The 19,109-nt window shown below is 33.1% G+C and overlaps 1 protein-coding gene across 4 annotated transcripts in view; it reads right to left on the bottom strand.

Moving 5' to 3' along the window:
- The window catches only part of ARL13B (ADP ribosylation factor like GTPase 13B), a 75,300-nt gene that overhangs the window by 3,944 nt on the left and 52,247 nt on the right, over window positions 1–19,109 (bottom strand). For 3 of the 4 annotated variants that reach the window (XM_061434985.1, XM_061434769.1, XM_061434904.1), the window contains 6 exons: window positions 16,541–16,646; window positions 15,455–15,657; window positions 12,618–12,732; window positions 9,227–9,449; window positions 6,429–6,545; window positions 5,397–5,465 (listed from right to left, as the gene is read on the bottom strand). In XM_061434985.1, coding sequence (XP_061290969.1) covers window positions 5,397–5,465; window positions 6,429–6,545; window positions 9,227–9,449; window positions 12,618–12,732; window positions 15,455–15,657; window positions 16,541–16,646 — 833 coding nt within the window. The remainder of the gene's footprint in view (window positions 1–5,396; window positions 5,466–6,428; window positions 6,546–9,226; window positions 9,450–12,617; window positions 12,733–15,454; window positions 15,658–16,540; window positions 16,647–19,109) is intronic. The other variant, XM_061434829.1, reaches the window with a different exon arrangement.

The raw sequence follows: 19,109 nt of genomic DNA, 5'->3' as shown, positions 1-19,109 counted from the left end.
TAAAGACAAATAGTGTATAATTTCACTTATGTGTGGAATCTAAAAAACATACAAAAAAACAAAGGAACAAACAAAACAGAAACAGAGTCATAGATACAGAGAACAAATGGATGGTTGCTGGACAAAGGAGAGGGACGGCAAGGCAGCAGGTGGGGTGCAGGAATGAGGGAAACAGGTGAGGGAAATTAAGAGGCACAAACTTCCAGTTACAAAATAAATAAGCCACAGGGATGAAATGTACAGAGTGGGGAATACAATCAGTAATAACATAGTATCTTTGTATGGTGATTAAGGTGGTCAAAAGATACAAACTTCCAGTTAGAAAATAAGTACTAGGAATGTAATGTAAAACATTATTAATATAATTATATAATTAACACTGCTGTATGTTACATATGAAAGTTGTTAAAAGAATAAATCCTAAGAGTTTTCATCACAAGGAAAAAATTTTTCTTTTTTTTTTCCTTTTTAATCTGTATGAGATGATGCATATTCACTTAATTTACTGTGGCAACCATTTCATGATGTATGTAAGTCATACACTTTAAACTTATACAGTGCTTTAGATTAATTATATTTGAATAAAACTGGAAGGAAAAAATAAAAATAAAATAATGAAATTGAATAAATTTCAATGTAAGAAAGAGTAACAGAAAATTACAATTAGGCAAATATCACAGTAAAAATTATTGCACACACAATCCAATGACAGATGCTAAAACAGAAGCTAAAGTTTGTGGAGAACAGAATATTTGCATATCCCAAAGTATCACGTCTATGATATTTACTAATTACAAAGAAAATAGTAACATTTTACAATGTGGCAAATATCACCTTATTCAAATGATGAAGGTTAGCACCACCAATAATGAGACTTATCAACATCATGTACACCCCTATTTCAAACATTTTGAGCATCAATTCAGTTCAACAATGAGAGGTGCTCTTGTGTCATCAGTTTGCAGCCTCTACCAGAGTGTACCATAGACAATACTATATTTGCCACAATTATGTCATTACTTAAAAAAAAATTTTTAAATAAACTGTATATTCTCTCCTTAAAAAAAATTAGAGGAGAAAATGATTGTTCAAGCAACTACAAATTTAAAGCGAATACTAAGCTGCCATGATGCTCTAAGAAATCTTAATATAACAATGTTAATAAAATGAATTAAAAATATGGATTTCAAAGCTGGACAGACCTAACTTCAAATTCTGTGTCATTTATAGCTGTGTGAGCTTGGGTGTAGGTTTCTCACACACAAACTGCCCATCTTACAAGGCTATTAGAGGAATTAAAATGAGATAATGTACTTAAAAGTGCTTAGCAATATGCCAGGGACATAGTATACAGTTATTATACTGCTATTAATAAAATTATAAGATACAATTATTTTGATAAATTTAAAGTATGCCTTTTCTAATTTCTTGCTTTCAAAATTAACAAGAATTTTAACATATCACAGAACTCATGATTAAACCAGAATGAATAGTTTCTATTATGTTTTACTTCTAGAATTGAAAAGAACCCAAATCACATACACATGACAAGAAGTATCAACTGCAGTTGATTCTGTATTATCTCATTGCCAGAAAATTATAACATTCTATACAAAACAGGTTTCTTATTCCCTTAACTGTAGGGGATATAAGTTGACCATACTGACCAACTGATATGACCAAATTAATTGATACCCATTTTAATAAAGGGCTTCAAACTTAACATACAAAATATAATATTCATTCATATTTTAAGATTTGAAAATATTCTTTAGTTTCATACTTGGCACTTTTGGCCAACAATGTTTATTTCTCATAATGCATAACGTTTATGAAGTATGGATTAAGAGTGTCTACAAAGTGAATATAGATTCAGTTTTTAAGTCTATTCTCTGAATGTATGTCTTACGTATTACCCAGAGTGAGGTTTAGAGAAAATAAAGCAATTAGAAAAGTAAAATTGAACTGCCATCAAGGAATCAATGTCTGTAATCAAAGAATAAATAAGAATCTGCCTTAATTCCTAATTTGACTATAAAAAATTAGTTTTCATCTCAATAATTTTAAGTGCCAAACCCAAATGCAGTTAACTTAATTATTTCCCTTTCCCTTAATTATTTCCCATTATATGTCTGTTGTCTACTTCCCATCAACCACATTCAAATAAATATATATTAATAGTTAGGAAAGAGAAGAGGATGCGATGATAAAATTGGCAACTATCAGCATCTTAAACAAAAATCTCCCAATAAATATTAAAAATTAATTTAAACTTAATTAAAATTTTAAATTTATTATACCTACTTTCTTCTCCATAATGAAAACAGAGTTGATTATACTCTTTTTTAGCTATACAAGGTATACTTTGACTTAAAATTTATGGGAAAAAAATAATGAAGATATTTTAAAACTTGTGAAGTTAGAATGTTTAATTTTCTGCTTTGAGAAGTTAATTTATTGATCTACTTAAAATTAACTGATATATTAGAATAACAGTGGTCTTAAATTTAACTAATTCATTATAATTATTTTCTAGGAGTTCTAATTTAAAAATATAGGACAACAAAGAAAAACAAAACCAATGAAAAACAACCTTCTTATTAGCCCATTTTCAATCTCTTTTTTAGTTGCTTTTATCTAATGTTCCCCCAGATACTACCATTCTCTTCTCCTTATTCTACATACTTTCCCTCAGAAACAGGAAACTATCATTCCTTCAACTGCATTCATTCAATAAGCAAATATACAACATCTATTAGGGACAAGGCATTTCTATTACGTGATGACAACTGAAAAACAAAACAAGAACTACCTACATGCCCTTCCACCCACCTGAGTCCCCTTTCTCCAGAGTTCCAGAATCTTATTTGCACTGATTTATAGACATTTCCAAATAGATAAGCCTATAGACACCTCCAAAGCAAGTTTCCTTTCTCCTCATGTATTGTCAGTATTAGAGATAGCACCAAACTTCTAGCCCCTTCAGCCAAATAATATTCTGTTGCTCTTTTCTTTCATCCCATACATTCATTCTTCATATAGAATTTATGACTGTTCAAATATTCTCTCAACACACTTTTTATTCTCCATTGCCATTCCCATTCTTCACTTCTCACTCTGACTACTGCAACAGCTTCTAACTCAGATCCTAACCTTAGTGTGGGCACAATCTAGTCTATGCTGCTGCTGCTGCTAAGTCACTTCAGTTGTTTCTGACTCTGTGCAACCCCAAAGACGGCAGCCCACCAGGCTCCCCCGTCCCTGGGATTCTCCAGGCAAGAACACTGGAGTGGGTTGCCATTTCCTTCTCCAATGCATGAAAGCGAAAAGTGAAAGTGAAGTCGCTCAATTGTGTCCAACTCTTTGCGACCCCATAGACTGCAGCCTACCAGGCTCCTCCATGCATAGGACTTTTCAGGTAAGAGTACCGGAGTCGGGTGCCACTGCCTTCTCCAATCTAGTCTATACATACATAGTGACAAAAATTACTGTCCTAAACAATAACTCTTGTAATACTATTTCCCTGTTAAAAATGTATATTGTCTCTTGTAAAATTATAGTGAGTCTAGACATCTTAAATATATTTGTGAGGCCCTAAACAATCTGGCTATAAGCTGTAATTCTAGTTTAAATATCTCTCTGTAACTTTAAACTTCCTATTTCTTACCTATTCCACCTACATGAACCTAAGCTCTAGTCACAAGTAACTTTATACTATTTTCCAAATTAAGCAATGTGTTTTCCCACCTCTCCATCTTTGAACAGTTTATTTCTTCTGCTTATTAACTCTTCTCACACATGTATGCATGTATATATATTTATATACACATACATTAGCACTACCTAATTGTTTCTAACAACATATTGAATATTTAAGCTGATAATATATTTTAACACAAACAATTTCAAAATATAAATAAACAGGAACTAATCTATTATAGTCAACAAAAACATCATGATGTAAAGTTAGCACCAAAAGACATGTGACTTCACTGTTATTCTGAAGTTGAAGGACAAACCTTCTGTCTTTAGAAATTAACAAAATCTTTTAATTTTCACTGCAAAGCGATCAAACCAGTCAATCATAAAAGAAATCAGTTCTGAATATTCATTGGAAGAATTGATGCTAAAGTTGAAGATCCAATTCTTTGGCCACCTGATTCAAAGAACTGACTTATTGGAAAAGACCCTGATGCTGGGAAAGATTGAAGGCAGGAGAAGGGGATGACAGAGGATGAGACGGTTGGATAGCATCACCAACCTGACGGACATGAGCTTGAGCAAGCTCTGGGAGTTAGCGATGGACGGAGAAGCCTGGCCGTGCTGCAGGCCATGAGATAGCAAAGAGTCAGACATGACTGAGCGACTGAACTGAACGATTATGAAGAAATAGTTCATTATTTATACAGTATTCAGAAAAAGAAAGCAAGCAGCACATTTAAATACTTTTTGAATAAAATATTTTATATAGTCTGATGTAATTTCAAATTATATATGTTTTTCAAGATTAAACTTCTGAATTTTTCTTTTCTAGTAAATGGATCTTCTTAGGAAACCAAGTTCAAGATTAGGTAAACAGAATTATCAAAAAGGAAATGAGATGTCCTTGATGAATTTTACTGAGCTACAATTCTATATATATAAATCATCCTTTTGCATGTTAGAAATCAGAACTTCTGCCTGTTGTAAAGGGAAGTTCTGTATTCCCCACTGTCCTTTTTCAAGTTTCCAGGTGGAGCTCTTATACCCTATACTGGCTGTACTATACCTTATGTTAATTTCATCCAAAAAAGTGTTTTCTTGATTCAGTGAAGACTTTAGTAATTTTCTTTCTAGTAAGCTGAATTTCCCTAGTGGCTCAGATGGTAAAGCGTCTGCCTACAACGTGGGAGACGTGGGTTCAATCCCTGGGTGAGGAAGATCTCCTGGAGAAGGAAATAGCAACCCACTCCAGTATTCCTGCCTGGAAACTCCCACGGACGGAGGAGCCTGGTAGGCTACAGTCCATGGGGTCACAGAGCTGGACACGACCATGCATGCATCATTGAGTATACTGAGCATATATAGGACAATGAAGTTTTTAACACCATAATTGTACTGTCTCATATTTAAGCTGCCTTAAAATCTTTCTCTTTTACAACTATTTACATTAATATATAATGGATAAACACAAGCTATGATGGTCTTTACCTCTGTTTTCTAAGATAAATGTTAAATTACATTGAGGCAAAGGACACTTAAGAATAAAAAATTAAATAAATGAAAGTGAAGTATAATGAAAAAGGATGGTTGTGGATTTGAAAGGCTCCCCAAAGTAAAAGTTTATTGAAGTAATGAGGTAAAGAAAAATGAATGTGACATGTATAGATATTTGAAAACTGATCCTTTTGCATTACCATTATGACGTGTTTCACCAAGAGGCTCAAGTTTTGGAAGTCTAGTGACTTTGGGGGTTCCCCAGCCAACTGAAGAAAAAGAAAGACATTTAAAAACACTGTTATACAATATCTCTTTAGGTCTGTTAAGAGGATCCCTCTCTTGACAGCAGTGTATACAACTTCAATGTCAATTCATACATATTCAATGATATAGTACCAAATAACCATAAACCCTTTTTAAATGGTTTCTGTTTTAAAATGTAATTTTAGGTTGGTAATACTTGCTTTACGTTTTTGTTTCCCTTTAGATAAAAACATAAGCATCCTCACCACCATCATAAATAACCTTAGGCTACTAATCTAAGTCCCAACAGAAGCTAAAAGAAATATACACTTATTAAGTGGAATATCAGAAATAAGTCCTAAAATGGGGCTCAAAGGAAAATGTTACCATCTTATGCCTTCTAGCAAGACTAAAAGGAAACTACAAACATATACATTGTAAGGTATTTACTGAATATGTGAGGTACAATGCTTAGTGATGAAAAATTTCTCAAAATTACTATGTCCCAGGGCTTTATATACAGTATTTCATTTAATATCCATAACATAGTTAGAAGGTCAGGATGTATGTTGGAAATACAATGGAAACATTCAAACATCTTGGCTTCAAACATTAATTTTCAGGATGAAAGATCCAATTTTTTAAAAGGTCATACTAACCATCCATTCATTACAATTACATTCCCTTTAGCAATCTGGGTACTGATATTCCAAACAGGACCTGAATCCATTATAGGAGGTACTTAAGTAAAGATGTCTTATTAATTTTTACTATTTTTTTTACTTTCATAAAGCATTTTTTATGAATAAAAAAAAATCAATATTTATGTTGATAAATTCTGAACTAAGTAGACGGAACAAAGAATTCTACGTTTCTCACAAATTCACAAGATTATGAATATGCTGAATAACTGCATAATTTTTTGTATTTTTCTTTACTGTTTAAGGCAGTATTTCTAAATTCAGTATCAATTTCAATTTACTCACCAGGAGGAGGAGGTGGGGGTGGTGTTGGACTCTTAGGAACAGAATCATCTGTATTAACAGGTTCTACACGGTGGCTCCTTTTCATCCTTAGTTTCTTAGCTTTCTTTTTACTGTTATCTATAAGAATATAAACATGAAACTTTATGCCTTTTGGAAAAAGTTACTTCTATAATAAAAAAAAAGAACAGAATTAGAATATTGATATAATTATTACCATAGAAATATAACTTCAACTTAAAAGTTGTTACCAATAATGAACTGTGAACTTTCCTTTTCTAAGAATATATTTGTAAGTGTTTATTGAATGAATGATTAAAAAATATGAGCGAGTGGCAAAAAGTCGTATTTTAAGTTCTATGAGAAGTGATTCAGAATACAAAAAAAAAAATCCATATTTCCAAAAGTAACATTTTTTTTCAAGTGTCATAATAAATAAATGGAATCATCTAATTACAGAGACTTCGACAAAGCTACGGATGACCTGGGGGAAAAAGAGAGGTATCGGTTTATCTCAGTAGGATATACAGAATGATTCCAGATCTAAGCCCAAAAATAATCCTTTGAAATGTGGAAAAAAGACCCTAATCAAACCAAAGCACATTATCTATGAAAATAATGCCCAAGATGCTCAACATAAATGTATGTAACCAAAACTCATATTAGATCTTACAGAATTGAATCTTAATTTTTCTAAAAATATTTACAAATTCTCACTTAAGCACATATAGACATTTTAAGTGAATCTATGTTGTTAACATGTAAACTTTAACAACATAAACCAGGATGTCATAGTAGCTAAATAATCAAACAGCAGAGCCACTGAAATATTTTAATTGATAATCCCAAATCACTAAATTTATACATATAATACATTTTCTAAAATGGAAATTATGTTACACAAGAAACAGCCAACATCTATGAAACCTATAAAGCAGTAAGAAATACAAATATATCTAGAAACTCATTATTTTTCTAAATAAATTAGTGTCACTTGAGAATATTTTATTCTAGATATAAACAGAGACATCCTTTTACAATTAAAGCTATAAGCTTTGCAGCTGGGAGAAAGGAAAGAGAGTTTCCAGAATCATATGGTACTTTAGCATGGGCAGTAAGTCAGGGTCATGGAAGAGCACAGGCTATGCAACAGAGGACTGAAAGTTGAGGGAAGTGAATCTTAGCACAGCCACAGATGAGATATGTGATCTCAAATTACTCAACCTTTCTAAGTCCCTGGTGTCCTACTCTACATAATGGGAAAAATATACCCCAGGACTGATATGTGAAATAACAATTTTGTGTTAAATAATATTTTCAAATCATCTACCAAACCATTTTGTTATTTAACAATGTATTAGCGTTATTAGAAAGAGTTGTTCCAATATATTTAGAGGCCACTCTACAGTCTACATTTTGTTTTACTCTGTTAAGAGAGTGATATGGGTACAAATGTGGATACCCTAACTTCCCAAATTACAAAAAGTATAATTTTCAAATCTTTGTATTTTTATATAGCAAAACATACATGTTTGGTACTCTGCATCTCAGGGACTGAGATCTTGTTTTCATAAACTCTTTGAAAGTGAAAGTGAAAGTGAAGTCGTGTCCGACTCTTTGCGACCCCGTGGACTGTAGCCCACCAGGCTCCTCCATCCGTGGGATTCCCCAGGCAAGAATACTGGAGTGGGTTGCCATTTCCTTCTCCAGGGGATCTTCCCGACCCAGGGATTGAACCTGGGTCTCCTGCATTCCAGGCAGACGCTTTAACCTGTGAGCCACCAGGGCAGACCCCATATTAAATTCTTTAATACTATACAAAAATTATTATATACCATCCCTATAAATACATCATATACCTAGTTATTGTATCACCAACTAAGAACGGCAAGGAAGCAATGGTTACTGGGTATCTCTCATGTATCGGCCCTGTGCTAGGAACATTGTAGAGTTACTTTTATTATAAGGAAATCTAAAAGCCTGATGGAAAAAAATAAAAGATGAAAACTCCATTTTTGAGATGAGAAAAACAAGGACTGAAGAACACTACATAACATAACATACATCTAGTAGATGAGAAAGTCTGGATGCTACCTCAGATTGTGTGAGTCCAAAGGGTCTCTCTCTATGACACCAAAAGACATAAATTTCCTGTTAAATCACATAACTAGTTTATAAAAAGAAAGGTAACCATAAAGATTTCATATAGTATTAAAATAAGAGGAAAATGGATATTTGATAATAAAATAGCTTTTAAATTATATTTTTAATTTATTTTAATTGAAGGATAATTGCTTTATAATATTGTGTTGGTTTCTGCCACAAAGCTTTCAAAATGTTCAATTATGTCTGCATCTCCTAAAACTCACAAGTAAATAAAGAAAATGACACTGACTATAACTTTATGGAGATTAAAAACAAAACAAACCCTCCAAGAATTTTAAACATTTTAAATACACTCTAAGGATTTCTGGGGCTATACAATATTCCTAATTACTGAAAATGGAATTTTCAGCTGAAATTCTTTTCAGTTACAAAGGGCTAGGTTTTAAGACATCATGAATAAAAACATAAATTAGCAAACTAATGAACTAAAATTCATGAAAAAAACATAATAAACATTGCATTTGGAGATGAAAAAATCTTATATTTCTTTGTGAAAATAACCATAACAAATAAAAGAGTATTTTTAAGTTTTATATAGTTATTTATATGTCACATATAATACATAAAACTTAAAAATAAACACAATGAGCATAAAAATAAATACTTTATATATTTTTAATAACTAGATTTATCACCTGATTCTGATGATCTCCAGTCTGTCTCATCTTCATTTTCCAACTGCTGTGTTAATGCCTCCTTATAATTTTCTACTACTCCAAACTCACTGTTTTTTTGGCTACTGTCACTGATCTGGCTCTGTGTCTCTATTTGCTCATGCTCCATTTTATGTTTCAGGGGGCAGCCATCACTGTCTTCTGTATTTTGCCTCTTTTTCTCTCTTTCAAGTTTTTTTTCATTCTGACAAAAATGAAATGTATCATTCTTAATATAATGGTCATATCTAAGATAGCTTAAAGGAGAAATCAAATAATTCATGAGCATTATATAACTTCAGGGCACTTTGATATTTCCATTAAAAATTATTTGAGTGTATCATTAAAACATGCTAATTGCCAAACATTCAGAAAACAGAGATAGTATAAAGAAAGAACACTTATATTACTAGTAATTCCACAGTCTAGAGATGATCACTATTTGATATACAAATCACACAGAGGTGCTTTTCTTTGCCTATCCCACACATACAGACATACATATCCTCAAACACACACAAATGTGACTGCCTCTCTATATATACATATTTATGTATATTTTTGGAGAAGGAAATGGCAACCCACTCCAGTATTCTTGCCAGGAAAATCCCAGGGATCGAGGAGCCTGGAAGGCTGTAGTTCATGGGGTCACAAAGAGTCGGACAGGACTGAGCAGCTAAGCACAAGCACATGTATATTTTTAAACAGAAAAGAATCAAAGATTTAAGAATACATATTTCTTTCTATGTCAATCAATTTATGAAGTGCTTACAATATTGCATGATACATACATAGTAGTGTTAGCTATGAAAGCACTATATTATGCTATGGTTTAGTCGTATGCTATAGTTTAGTCATATCTGATTCTTGCGACCCCATGAACTGTAGCCCACCAGGCTCCTCTGTCCATGGGATTTCCCAGGCAAGAATACTGGAGTGGGTTGCCATATCCTTCTCCAGGGAATCTTCCTGACCCAGTGATGGAACCAACATGTCCTGCATTGCAGGCGATCTACTGCATTGCAGGTGGATTCTTCACCACTGAGCCACCAGGGATTCCCTATATTATAATGTATGTGTAAGCTATTACTACTTTCATCAATTACACTATTATTTTGAATAATTCTATCATAACTTATTTTACCAACTCCCACTCAATGGACAAAGACGTGATTTTCAATTTTTCATTATTACAAGAAATACAATTATTGAATTAGTTCTCCAGAATAAATTCCTAACAGTCATGCTGCTGGATCAAAGGGTAAAGCACATTTTAAAATGTGACATACTACAAACTTTACTTCATAAAAACTAATGTCAAATTACACCACTGGAAAAGGATTGAAAGAGTGATATTTTCCCATATCTTTCCTTTTTTTGATTGCACAGCACAGCATGTAGGATCTTACTTCCCCACCAGGAATCGAACCTGCACCCCCTGTATTGGAAGTGTGCAGTCTTAACCACTGGACTGCCAGGGAAGTCCCCCACCCCACATCTTTTTTAGTGCTTTTTTAATCATCATGCTCAGTTATTCAGCTGTGTCCGACTCTTGGTGACCCTTTGGACTACAGCCTGCCAGCCTCCTCTGTCCGTGGGATTTTTCAGGCAGGAATACCGGAGTGGATTGCCATTGTCCCCTCCAGGTTTTAATCATTATCAATCTTTTATATCTCCACCAACTAATAAATACTTTTTTACCTCAGTGTTGATTTATTATTTTTATTACTACTGAAGGTAAGTTATAAAATATCCTTATTGCCATTTAAATTTTTTCTATAAGGAACTACCCATCATAACCCAATGCCCTTTTTTCTATTAGAGTCTCATTATTTACACAATAATTTTTTAAGGATTCTTCTTTTCTTTTGGTCCCATGTTTCTCAAATATTTTTCATTACGATTCGATTTTTTTTTTGTCCTTAACTTTGTAGAACATCTCTTTAAAAACTGAATATATAATAAGATCTACTTTATTTTTCCCATTTTGTGATTTTTCACTCTGTGATTTGTGGCCTCATTGTCCTGCTTTGAAAGTTTCTCCTCCTCCAAGTTTACAAATGTCTAACTGTATTATATCCAAGTGTTTCTAAGGTGTCTTTTTTTAATATTTAAATCTTTTAAAATTTAATTTGGTATACAGTGTTCAATAATTTTACTTTTTTTCTAAATGACTCTTCAGTTGTTTCAATATATTTTTTCTCCCAGATTTGAAATGCCACTTTTCTCTTATACTAAATGCTTATATATAACTCTGTTTGTTACTATTGTTTCATTGTGTATTCTGGAACCAACATCTCACCATTTTCATTATCTGTGATAAAAATCAAAGGAAAAAAATGTCAGGTAATATTTTAAAGGAGAAGTTTTGGGGGGAAGAAAACTTGCTTGATAAAAAGGATCATTTATTTCCATTTATTTCATTTCTTAAGTAACTTAAAACCAAATATCTCATAGTACCAACTATTTTGCAAAAATAAAACAACCAAAAACTATACAATCAATTTCTTACCTGTGGAGCTGCCTCCCTCCTCAGCAGCAGCCCCAAGAAGAAATAATCATCCACCTTTCCAGATGAATACCTGTGTGGAAGGAGGCAGTGATAGGGGAAGAGGGATGGAGCATACAGGTGGGTCATTCGAGCCACCTGCCACATTAAGCTCTGAGTGAATGAAGAGGTGGTTTAGGAAGCTCTGCCACTGAGGAAGCATAGCTGCTGGGAGTGATTTAAGCAGGACCAATGCAAACTCTGAACATCAGTAGAAAATGAAAACAAAGACACAGATACACAGACGGACAGATATAGAAACACACACACATACACACACACTCTCTCTCACCCTTAATTTATGATTAAAATCTACAAATTAATTTTAGTTAAACTTCTGACATTTAAAATTAAATGATATTCAAATATAAAAGAACATATCATAGTTTCAAACATTAAGTATCCTGGGAAAATAGACAGAAAGTCATTTACATACTCTAATACTTCATAAACATGTAAATATTACTGTAAAAGGACAGTAATAGCAATATACAGGGATAAAGACAATGTAAATAAGAGTAAACACTATTATTGGATACGTGACAAAATGTATTTATCAGAACAATAAGATAGTTGTATATCCTATCTTCATTTTCATTCTCAGTGAATTCTGCAGCCATCCTTTTTATAAGAGATCAGAAGGGAAGATTGAAGAGGAAGAAAAAGCAGCAAACCTTTAGCCTGTCTGCCCCTTTTAATTTCTTTTACAAATAATTAATCCCTGGAGAAATACTTCTATCTCCCTGCCTCCTTTCCCTACTCCTCACATCCTTTCTGAACTTCCAACTTTATAAAATATAAAAATTAATTCGCCACTATCCATACCTCAATGATTACAGATGCTATTGGCTGGAAAGGATTAACAATAACTGGTTCTGGGTCCAACTCAGCCATACCACTGGTTCCATGGAGTTCAGCCTGTTCTTGCTCTCTTTGTTCTCTATATTTTGAAGGAAAAAATTTGGAATTCCTTATGAGAAAATGATAAACCATGTTTAAGAACACTTGCAATAGGTTTATGGCTATTAAATTCAGTATTTAAACATATGGATATGGCTTTGAATTTATCCTAATGCAGGTAACAGGCCGCTATCTCCATGTAAAGATTAATCGTTTGAATTTTAAAAGAAAGAAATGATGACAAAAATGACATTCTCTATGACTGACTTCTTAATGTCTGCAGTACAGATTATTTTTCTATGTAATAAAGATTTATATTTATCAATTTATTAATTACCCTCCCAAACCAATGCTATCCTCTTCTCTAATAGTAACTAGATAAGTTCTACTGTTAAACCTCTTAAGAGCTGTGTACAGTTCTATATCATAAATGAACTAGATAACAATTATTGCTTTGCATAAGTAGAAAAGGCTATAAAAATAAATTGCCCTTTGCCACTCAAATCAAATAAATATTTCTATATTAGTTACTACTGAGACTTTTATTACCTCTGTGACTTAAAATTAATGTTGCCCCAGAGATAAAGGTAATAAATTATTAAAAGCAGCAGCTATAGACAGAAACATGACTATTTTAGATCTGCAAGTAGACTAAGTATAGTAGAACAACGTCAGTGTTCATTACTATGGCGTTTATTAAGTTCTATGATGGAAAGATATATTCTCTCATCCTAAACCTAGAAAGCCAAGATTTAGTGATCTGCAATTTACTAATTTTGTGACCTTGGTCATTTATCTGCATACTTGAGCCTCAGCTTTCCCATAAATGTGGACAAAATACCTATTTCATAGAGCTATTTCAGGTAAATTAATGTATGTGAAAGCTTTCTGTATATAAACATACTTACAGGACACTTATTCATTATTAAGTTATTCATTTATTAGTAAGTAATTTCAGGTATCTGGTTTTAACATACTATTTTCATATACCAATAATAGCTGTTTTACTGTTTTTTTCAAAATTATCTAAACCTATAAAAATCTAAAAACCTATTAAATTGTATTTAACAATAAAAAGTTTTTTTTTTAACACTCTCATCTAAATTTAATTATGGATTCTGTTAAACAGGAGAGGATTCAGACCACAAGTGGCATGGCTAAGAGAAAGGAGGAAAGGGGAGAGGGGTACCAGAAAAGCCAGCCATAACATGATCTGGAATATCTTTATGGAAAAAGCTAAAACTGAAAAAAAAAAAAAGACTAAATTTCTTTTATTCAATCTTTTTTTTTTTCCTTTTTGCTTGTTTTCTAAGTAGAGGAAAACCAAAGAAGCCTTTAGAAAACTATGGCCATATATTTTGTTTTCATAATTACATAGAAGGTATATTTACATGAATGGTTGGGTGTACTTAGCTTTATATCATGAAAATATATACTAGAATAGAAAATCAAAGATTCTCACAGGAACTAAAACCTCTTATTGGTTCAAGAGAGACCTATGTCACTGATCTGCTCATGTTATTGAGCACTTGAGGATAGAAAAGTTATCTCTCCAAGAGGTAAGTCCTGACTCTGAATTAAATGAAAGATAACAGTAATCAGAGGATTTCCTTGACAGTGCGAAGGAGCACCTCACAAAGGCATCACCAAGGACAGTTAGTGGGTTCTTGTCTACCAGGCTGCAACTGTTAAAGCACACAGAAGGCCAATATTACTTAGGTAGCTGGAAGACAACTTTGGATGCCACAAGGGCTCACTTGGAAATCTTTTAGTTTCTTCCCTCCCCTGACATGTAACAATCAAATGAAGAAACAAAGAGAAATCCTGGGATTAAGAACTAAATCCAACATCTAATCAAATCTGAGAAGCCAATTAGATCTCTCTGTCAGGAAGATCCCCTGGAAAAGGGCATGGCAACCCACTCCAGTATTCTTACCTGGAGAATCCCACAGACAGAGGAGCCTGGCAGGCTATGGACCATGGGATCGCACATAGTTGGACACAACTGAAGTGACTTAGCATGCATGCGTGTAATCAAATCTGAGTATTATTTTATTCCAGCATGAATATTATTATAACTGATTCTGTGGTAGAATTTATGTAAACATTTTTTTTTTAATTTAGAGTTTGCTAAACATTTAAAAAATTTCCATTTAGGCAACACTTTTTCAAAATAGTTTTAAAAACATGTTTTTAAAACCTGAGATAGTGCAATTCATTTTTTCAGACAAAAACTAGTGGTGAAGATCACATTTTGCTTCAGCTGGTTGATCCACACTAACAGCTTACCTTCTATCTTCACTGACACTAATGAGGAGTATCTCAGTCTACGACACGTTCTTTCCTATGGGAGACTGTCCTGTGCATCACAGAACATTTAGCAGCATCCCTGGCCTCCACCCTCTAGATGCCAATTGCATTCCACCTCCCAGCCATGACAAGCAAAAATGTTCCTAGACATTGCCAAATGTCTTCTGAGGAGCAAAATCACCCTGTGGATTGAGAACCACTGCACTGAAGGTTGTCATAAGAAATAAAGAAAGAAAAATTGTAAAACTGTGACGGATAAATACCTCAGCAATAAATATAACTACTATACCACCATTAGGAAAATTAGAACTCTATCAACCAAACCTGTTAAGTCCACAGAAATAAAAAAAATTTACCAAGAAAACCTGAATAGGCAAACTAAAAAACAATTCATAAAAGTGAGGTGTTTCTGGCTTTTCATATGCACTGTGCTATATAATTAATCATCTTACCTTTCTTCTCGTAATTTTCGCACGCGTTCAGCCCTTTCTCGCTTCTCTTGCTCCTCAAGAGCACGTTGTTCTGCTGTGTCTTTTTGGATGCGTTCATTTAAGGCATCAAAGTCCCTTGCAATGATATGTAGTAGCCAATAAAGGCCCTTTTTAATGGACTTGTCAATTTTCTTTCCATATCCCAAGACTGCTGAACAAGGTTCCTTAAAAACAGAAGTTTATTTGACTTAAAGATTAAAACTAAAAGTTCTCTACAAATATTTATTCATAAACCATTAGTATAATTACTGGAGAATCAAAATCAATTAACTCGTTAAATTAATGACATAAAGCACCTGCTTCTTTCACTTATAAAATACATCTTTGCAATGATTACTACATTAGTATGTACATGAGTTGAAATGTTTTATGGATTATACCTGTAAGCTTTGAGAGTGATTATGACACTAGTAGTTGGCAGTGCTAGATAATTTTAAACAAAATCACTGACTGACAAAACTGAACTTACAGAAGAAAACTACCTATTAAAAATACTATTAATACTACTACTATTTAACACTACATAATAAAAATAGCAGAAACTTTTAATTTCCTACACCAAGGAATTTATGGCACTAAGCATCTTTTAACAATCATTTTCTGAAACCAAGAATAAATGATTAAATTCCTCAGTTCATCTTTAAGACTGTAGGATAACTCTAATATAATCTTTCAAAATTCATTATAAACTTTTCCTAAGTATAAGTTGTGTATTTATACTTCCACCATTTTATAATATTTATAGAATAACATGTTTGTATAGCTTACATATTTTGTCAGCAATGTTGAAACAAAATCAAATCTAAAGTCTTTGAAATGATGGAAGATATTTTAAAGAAGTCAGTAACAACTAAACAGAAAACAAATATCACTGTATTAAGTAATTTCAAATGAACAGTGAGATTATGTATTTCCTGGTAAAATATTTTAAAAAGAAACACTAATAAATTATTTTGTTAGCTGCCTACCCTTATTGCTTACCACCTTTACAAAAAACTAAGTTATACCAAATATAATTTATAGGGCAAAAGAAGCCTCAACACTTACTATCTGACACAAGCACTTGTGCTCATTGACGAGCTTTTCCAGAGAAAGACACTCAATCACATCAGCTTCTCCTAGAGCCCCTTCCTTATCCTGTTTATTTGCCAACCTAGAAAGACATAAGTGAAGTGGATTTACAGCAAATATACAATCAGACAGCTGCTTAAAAACATTCTCACCAAGTTCCTACTCCAAAGTTTTAACCCTGCTGATTACAGAACATGCTGGCTTTACAGAACAATGTACTATCTTTTATTCTATCATTTTTCCTTTAAGTTTGTAAACATTTTTTAAGATTTGGCCTATAAAAGGGAAATCAAGTAAAGAGAAATGTCAAGAAAACAAGCAATAGGTCAACAGGCCAACAACAAAGTACAAACAGAAAAAGAAGTGGACTAGTTTCCACAGCACTCAGCCATCAGTTACCCCTTTCACCTTAGAGCCTTATCTTCGCTGCATTGTGATGCAAAGGCCCTTATCCCAAGTCTTTTCTCTTCTTTAAAATACAAACTGCATCGTGTTTCACATACCTAAATATTCATTCAAAGCTTGTATTATTTGAGCTAACCTGTATTTCCAGGGTGTGGATGTGTTCACATAAAAGTGCAATTTACTGGAGAAATGAGGTCACTTTTATCTAATGTATTTAGCACAGCACTGGACATAGAAAACCTTATACTCAATTAGGAACAAACTGGGGAACAAGTGAAAAAACCAAAACAAGTTCTAAAAAGAGTTAGGAATTACCACAAAATACTGTTTTCCTGGAAGCCTGGCGTGCTGCAGTCCATGGGGTCACAAAGAGTCAGGCGCAACTGAGCGACTGAAAAACAACTATTTTCCAATCAGATGGCAGAGGTCAAAAGGTAATAAAACACTGTCTTGGAAACGGTCTGGTAGTATTTCAGGAAAATATATATTATATCATAAGTATGTAGAATAATCAATCTAATGAACCCTGTCACCTATCTTTAAAAATTGATACCGTGTTTGCTCATCTATTTATCGTCCATGTTCCCATCAGTCATATCACTTCACCCCAAAATTTTAAAATATTCTAATACCACTGTCACACTTAAGCTCTGAAAAAAATTAATATTCTTCAATATCTTTTTTAAGTGTAATGTCCAAATTCAGATCCAAACCAGATACACATTACAATTTATTCTTTTAAGTGTTTCTGAATCAGTATCACCCCCACTGACAACACTGCTTACTCCTGAAACATCACTACCAATATCTCTGAAAAGACTGCATAAAAATGGCAGTATCATCAATTTTACTTATAACCTCTAACTATAAAAACAAGTCAGGGAGGGTACAGTGGAAGGATGAATGAACTTTCAACATGGAAAAAATGGTATTTTAAAGACCACAATTTGGGCACCTTGACTATTCACTGGTAGTGATTGGTTAACGGGTGTTTATATGTGTTTCTATACCTTCCCTTTCTTCCTCCAAAGTTAGCATACTATATACACTTCTGTGAATCACTATGCTTTTTTTTCAAACAGTAAATCCTAAAATTACTCTGAAGCAGTATAAAGAAATCATCTTTATTACTATATTCTTTACTAATAAACAAAATGTTCATTATATGCATGTTTCATCATTTACTCAGCCACTAAAGAACTACATGCAGTGTTTATGGGTAGTTCTCAATGTTTCGCTTTTACAAAAAGGGCCGTGAGTATTTAAGTGTGTGAAGGTATTATTCCTTATTGTGGGAACAGACTTCAGGAAATGGGATTACTAAACCAAAGAATAAATACAAATGATATTTTGATAGATATTATAGCAATGTCCCGCCTCTCATCCTCAAATCATAACACATTAGGCAAAGAAAAGTGTAAGAAAAGTTAGTCATGCAAGAGGAATTTCATGTATGATTTTTCCTACAAATATTTCACTCTGGTAAAACTTAATTTTGAATTTTTGATATAATAAACAGCATAACAGCACTGTGCAATTTCAGTCTTTGCATGTGGAAAATTATGAAAGAAACTTAAAAATAGCAGGCATACCAAAAAGAAAAGTAAAATTGCACGTTTAAAGATACTATCTCTTTTCTGGCTGTTGTAGTTCTGCAATTTGGTAATTTTCTGAGTTAAGAAAATAAGATGGAATTCAACTATTTAATTCCCTAAGTGAAAGTTGCTCAGTCATGTCTGACTTTGCAGCCCCATGGATTACACAGACCATGGAATTTTCCAGGGCAGAATACTAGAGTGGGTAGCTGTTGTTCCCTTCTCCAGGGATTCTTCCCAACCCAGGGATTGAACCCAGGTCACCTGCGTCGAGGGAGGCTTCTTTACCAGCTGAGCCACCAGCGAAGCAAATTCCCTAAAATAAGATGGAATTCAATTATTTTAAAGTAAACTGAACAAAAAGCCTTCATCCAAGGTTCTTTTCATTCCTATTTATTCCAAATTCCATCAATTTAGCAAGGTTTCACACCTTTAGAAAACAAAGTAATCTTTGTTTAATTACAAACGCCCTTTTCTGTGAGTAATGTATTTTATATATACTATAGGACAGGAATTTCAGAGTCTGTGCCAAGTTTTCTATAGCA

This window comes from Bos javanicus, chromosome 1 (genome assembly GCF_032452875.1).
Source record: "Bos javanicus breed banteng chromosome 1, ARS-OSU_banteng_1.0, whole genome shotgun sequence".
Classification (NCBI taxonomy): domain Eukaryota; kingdom Metazoa; phylum Chordata; class Mammalia; order Artiodactyla; family Bovidae; genus Bos; species Bos javanicus.
Note: the sequence above shows the minus strand (reverse complement) of the source record. Positions and strands in the feature narration are given on the sequence as shown.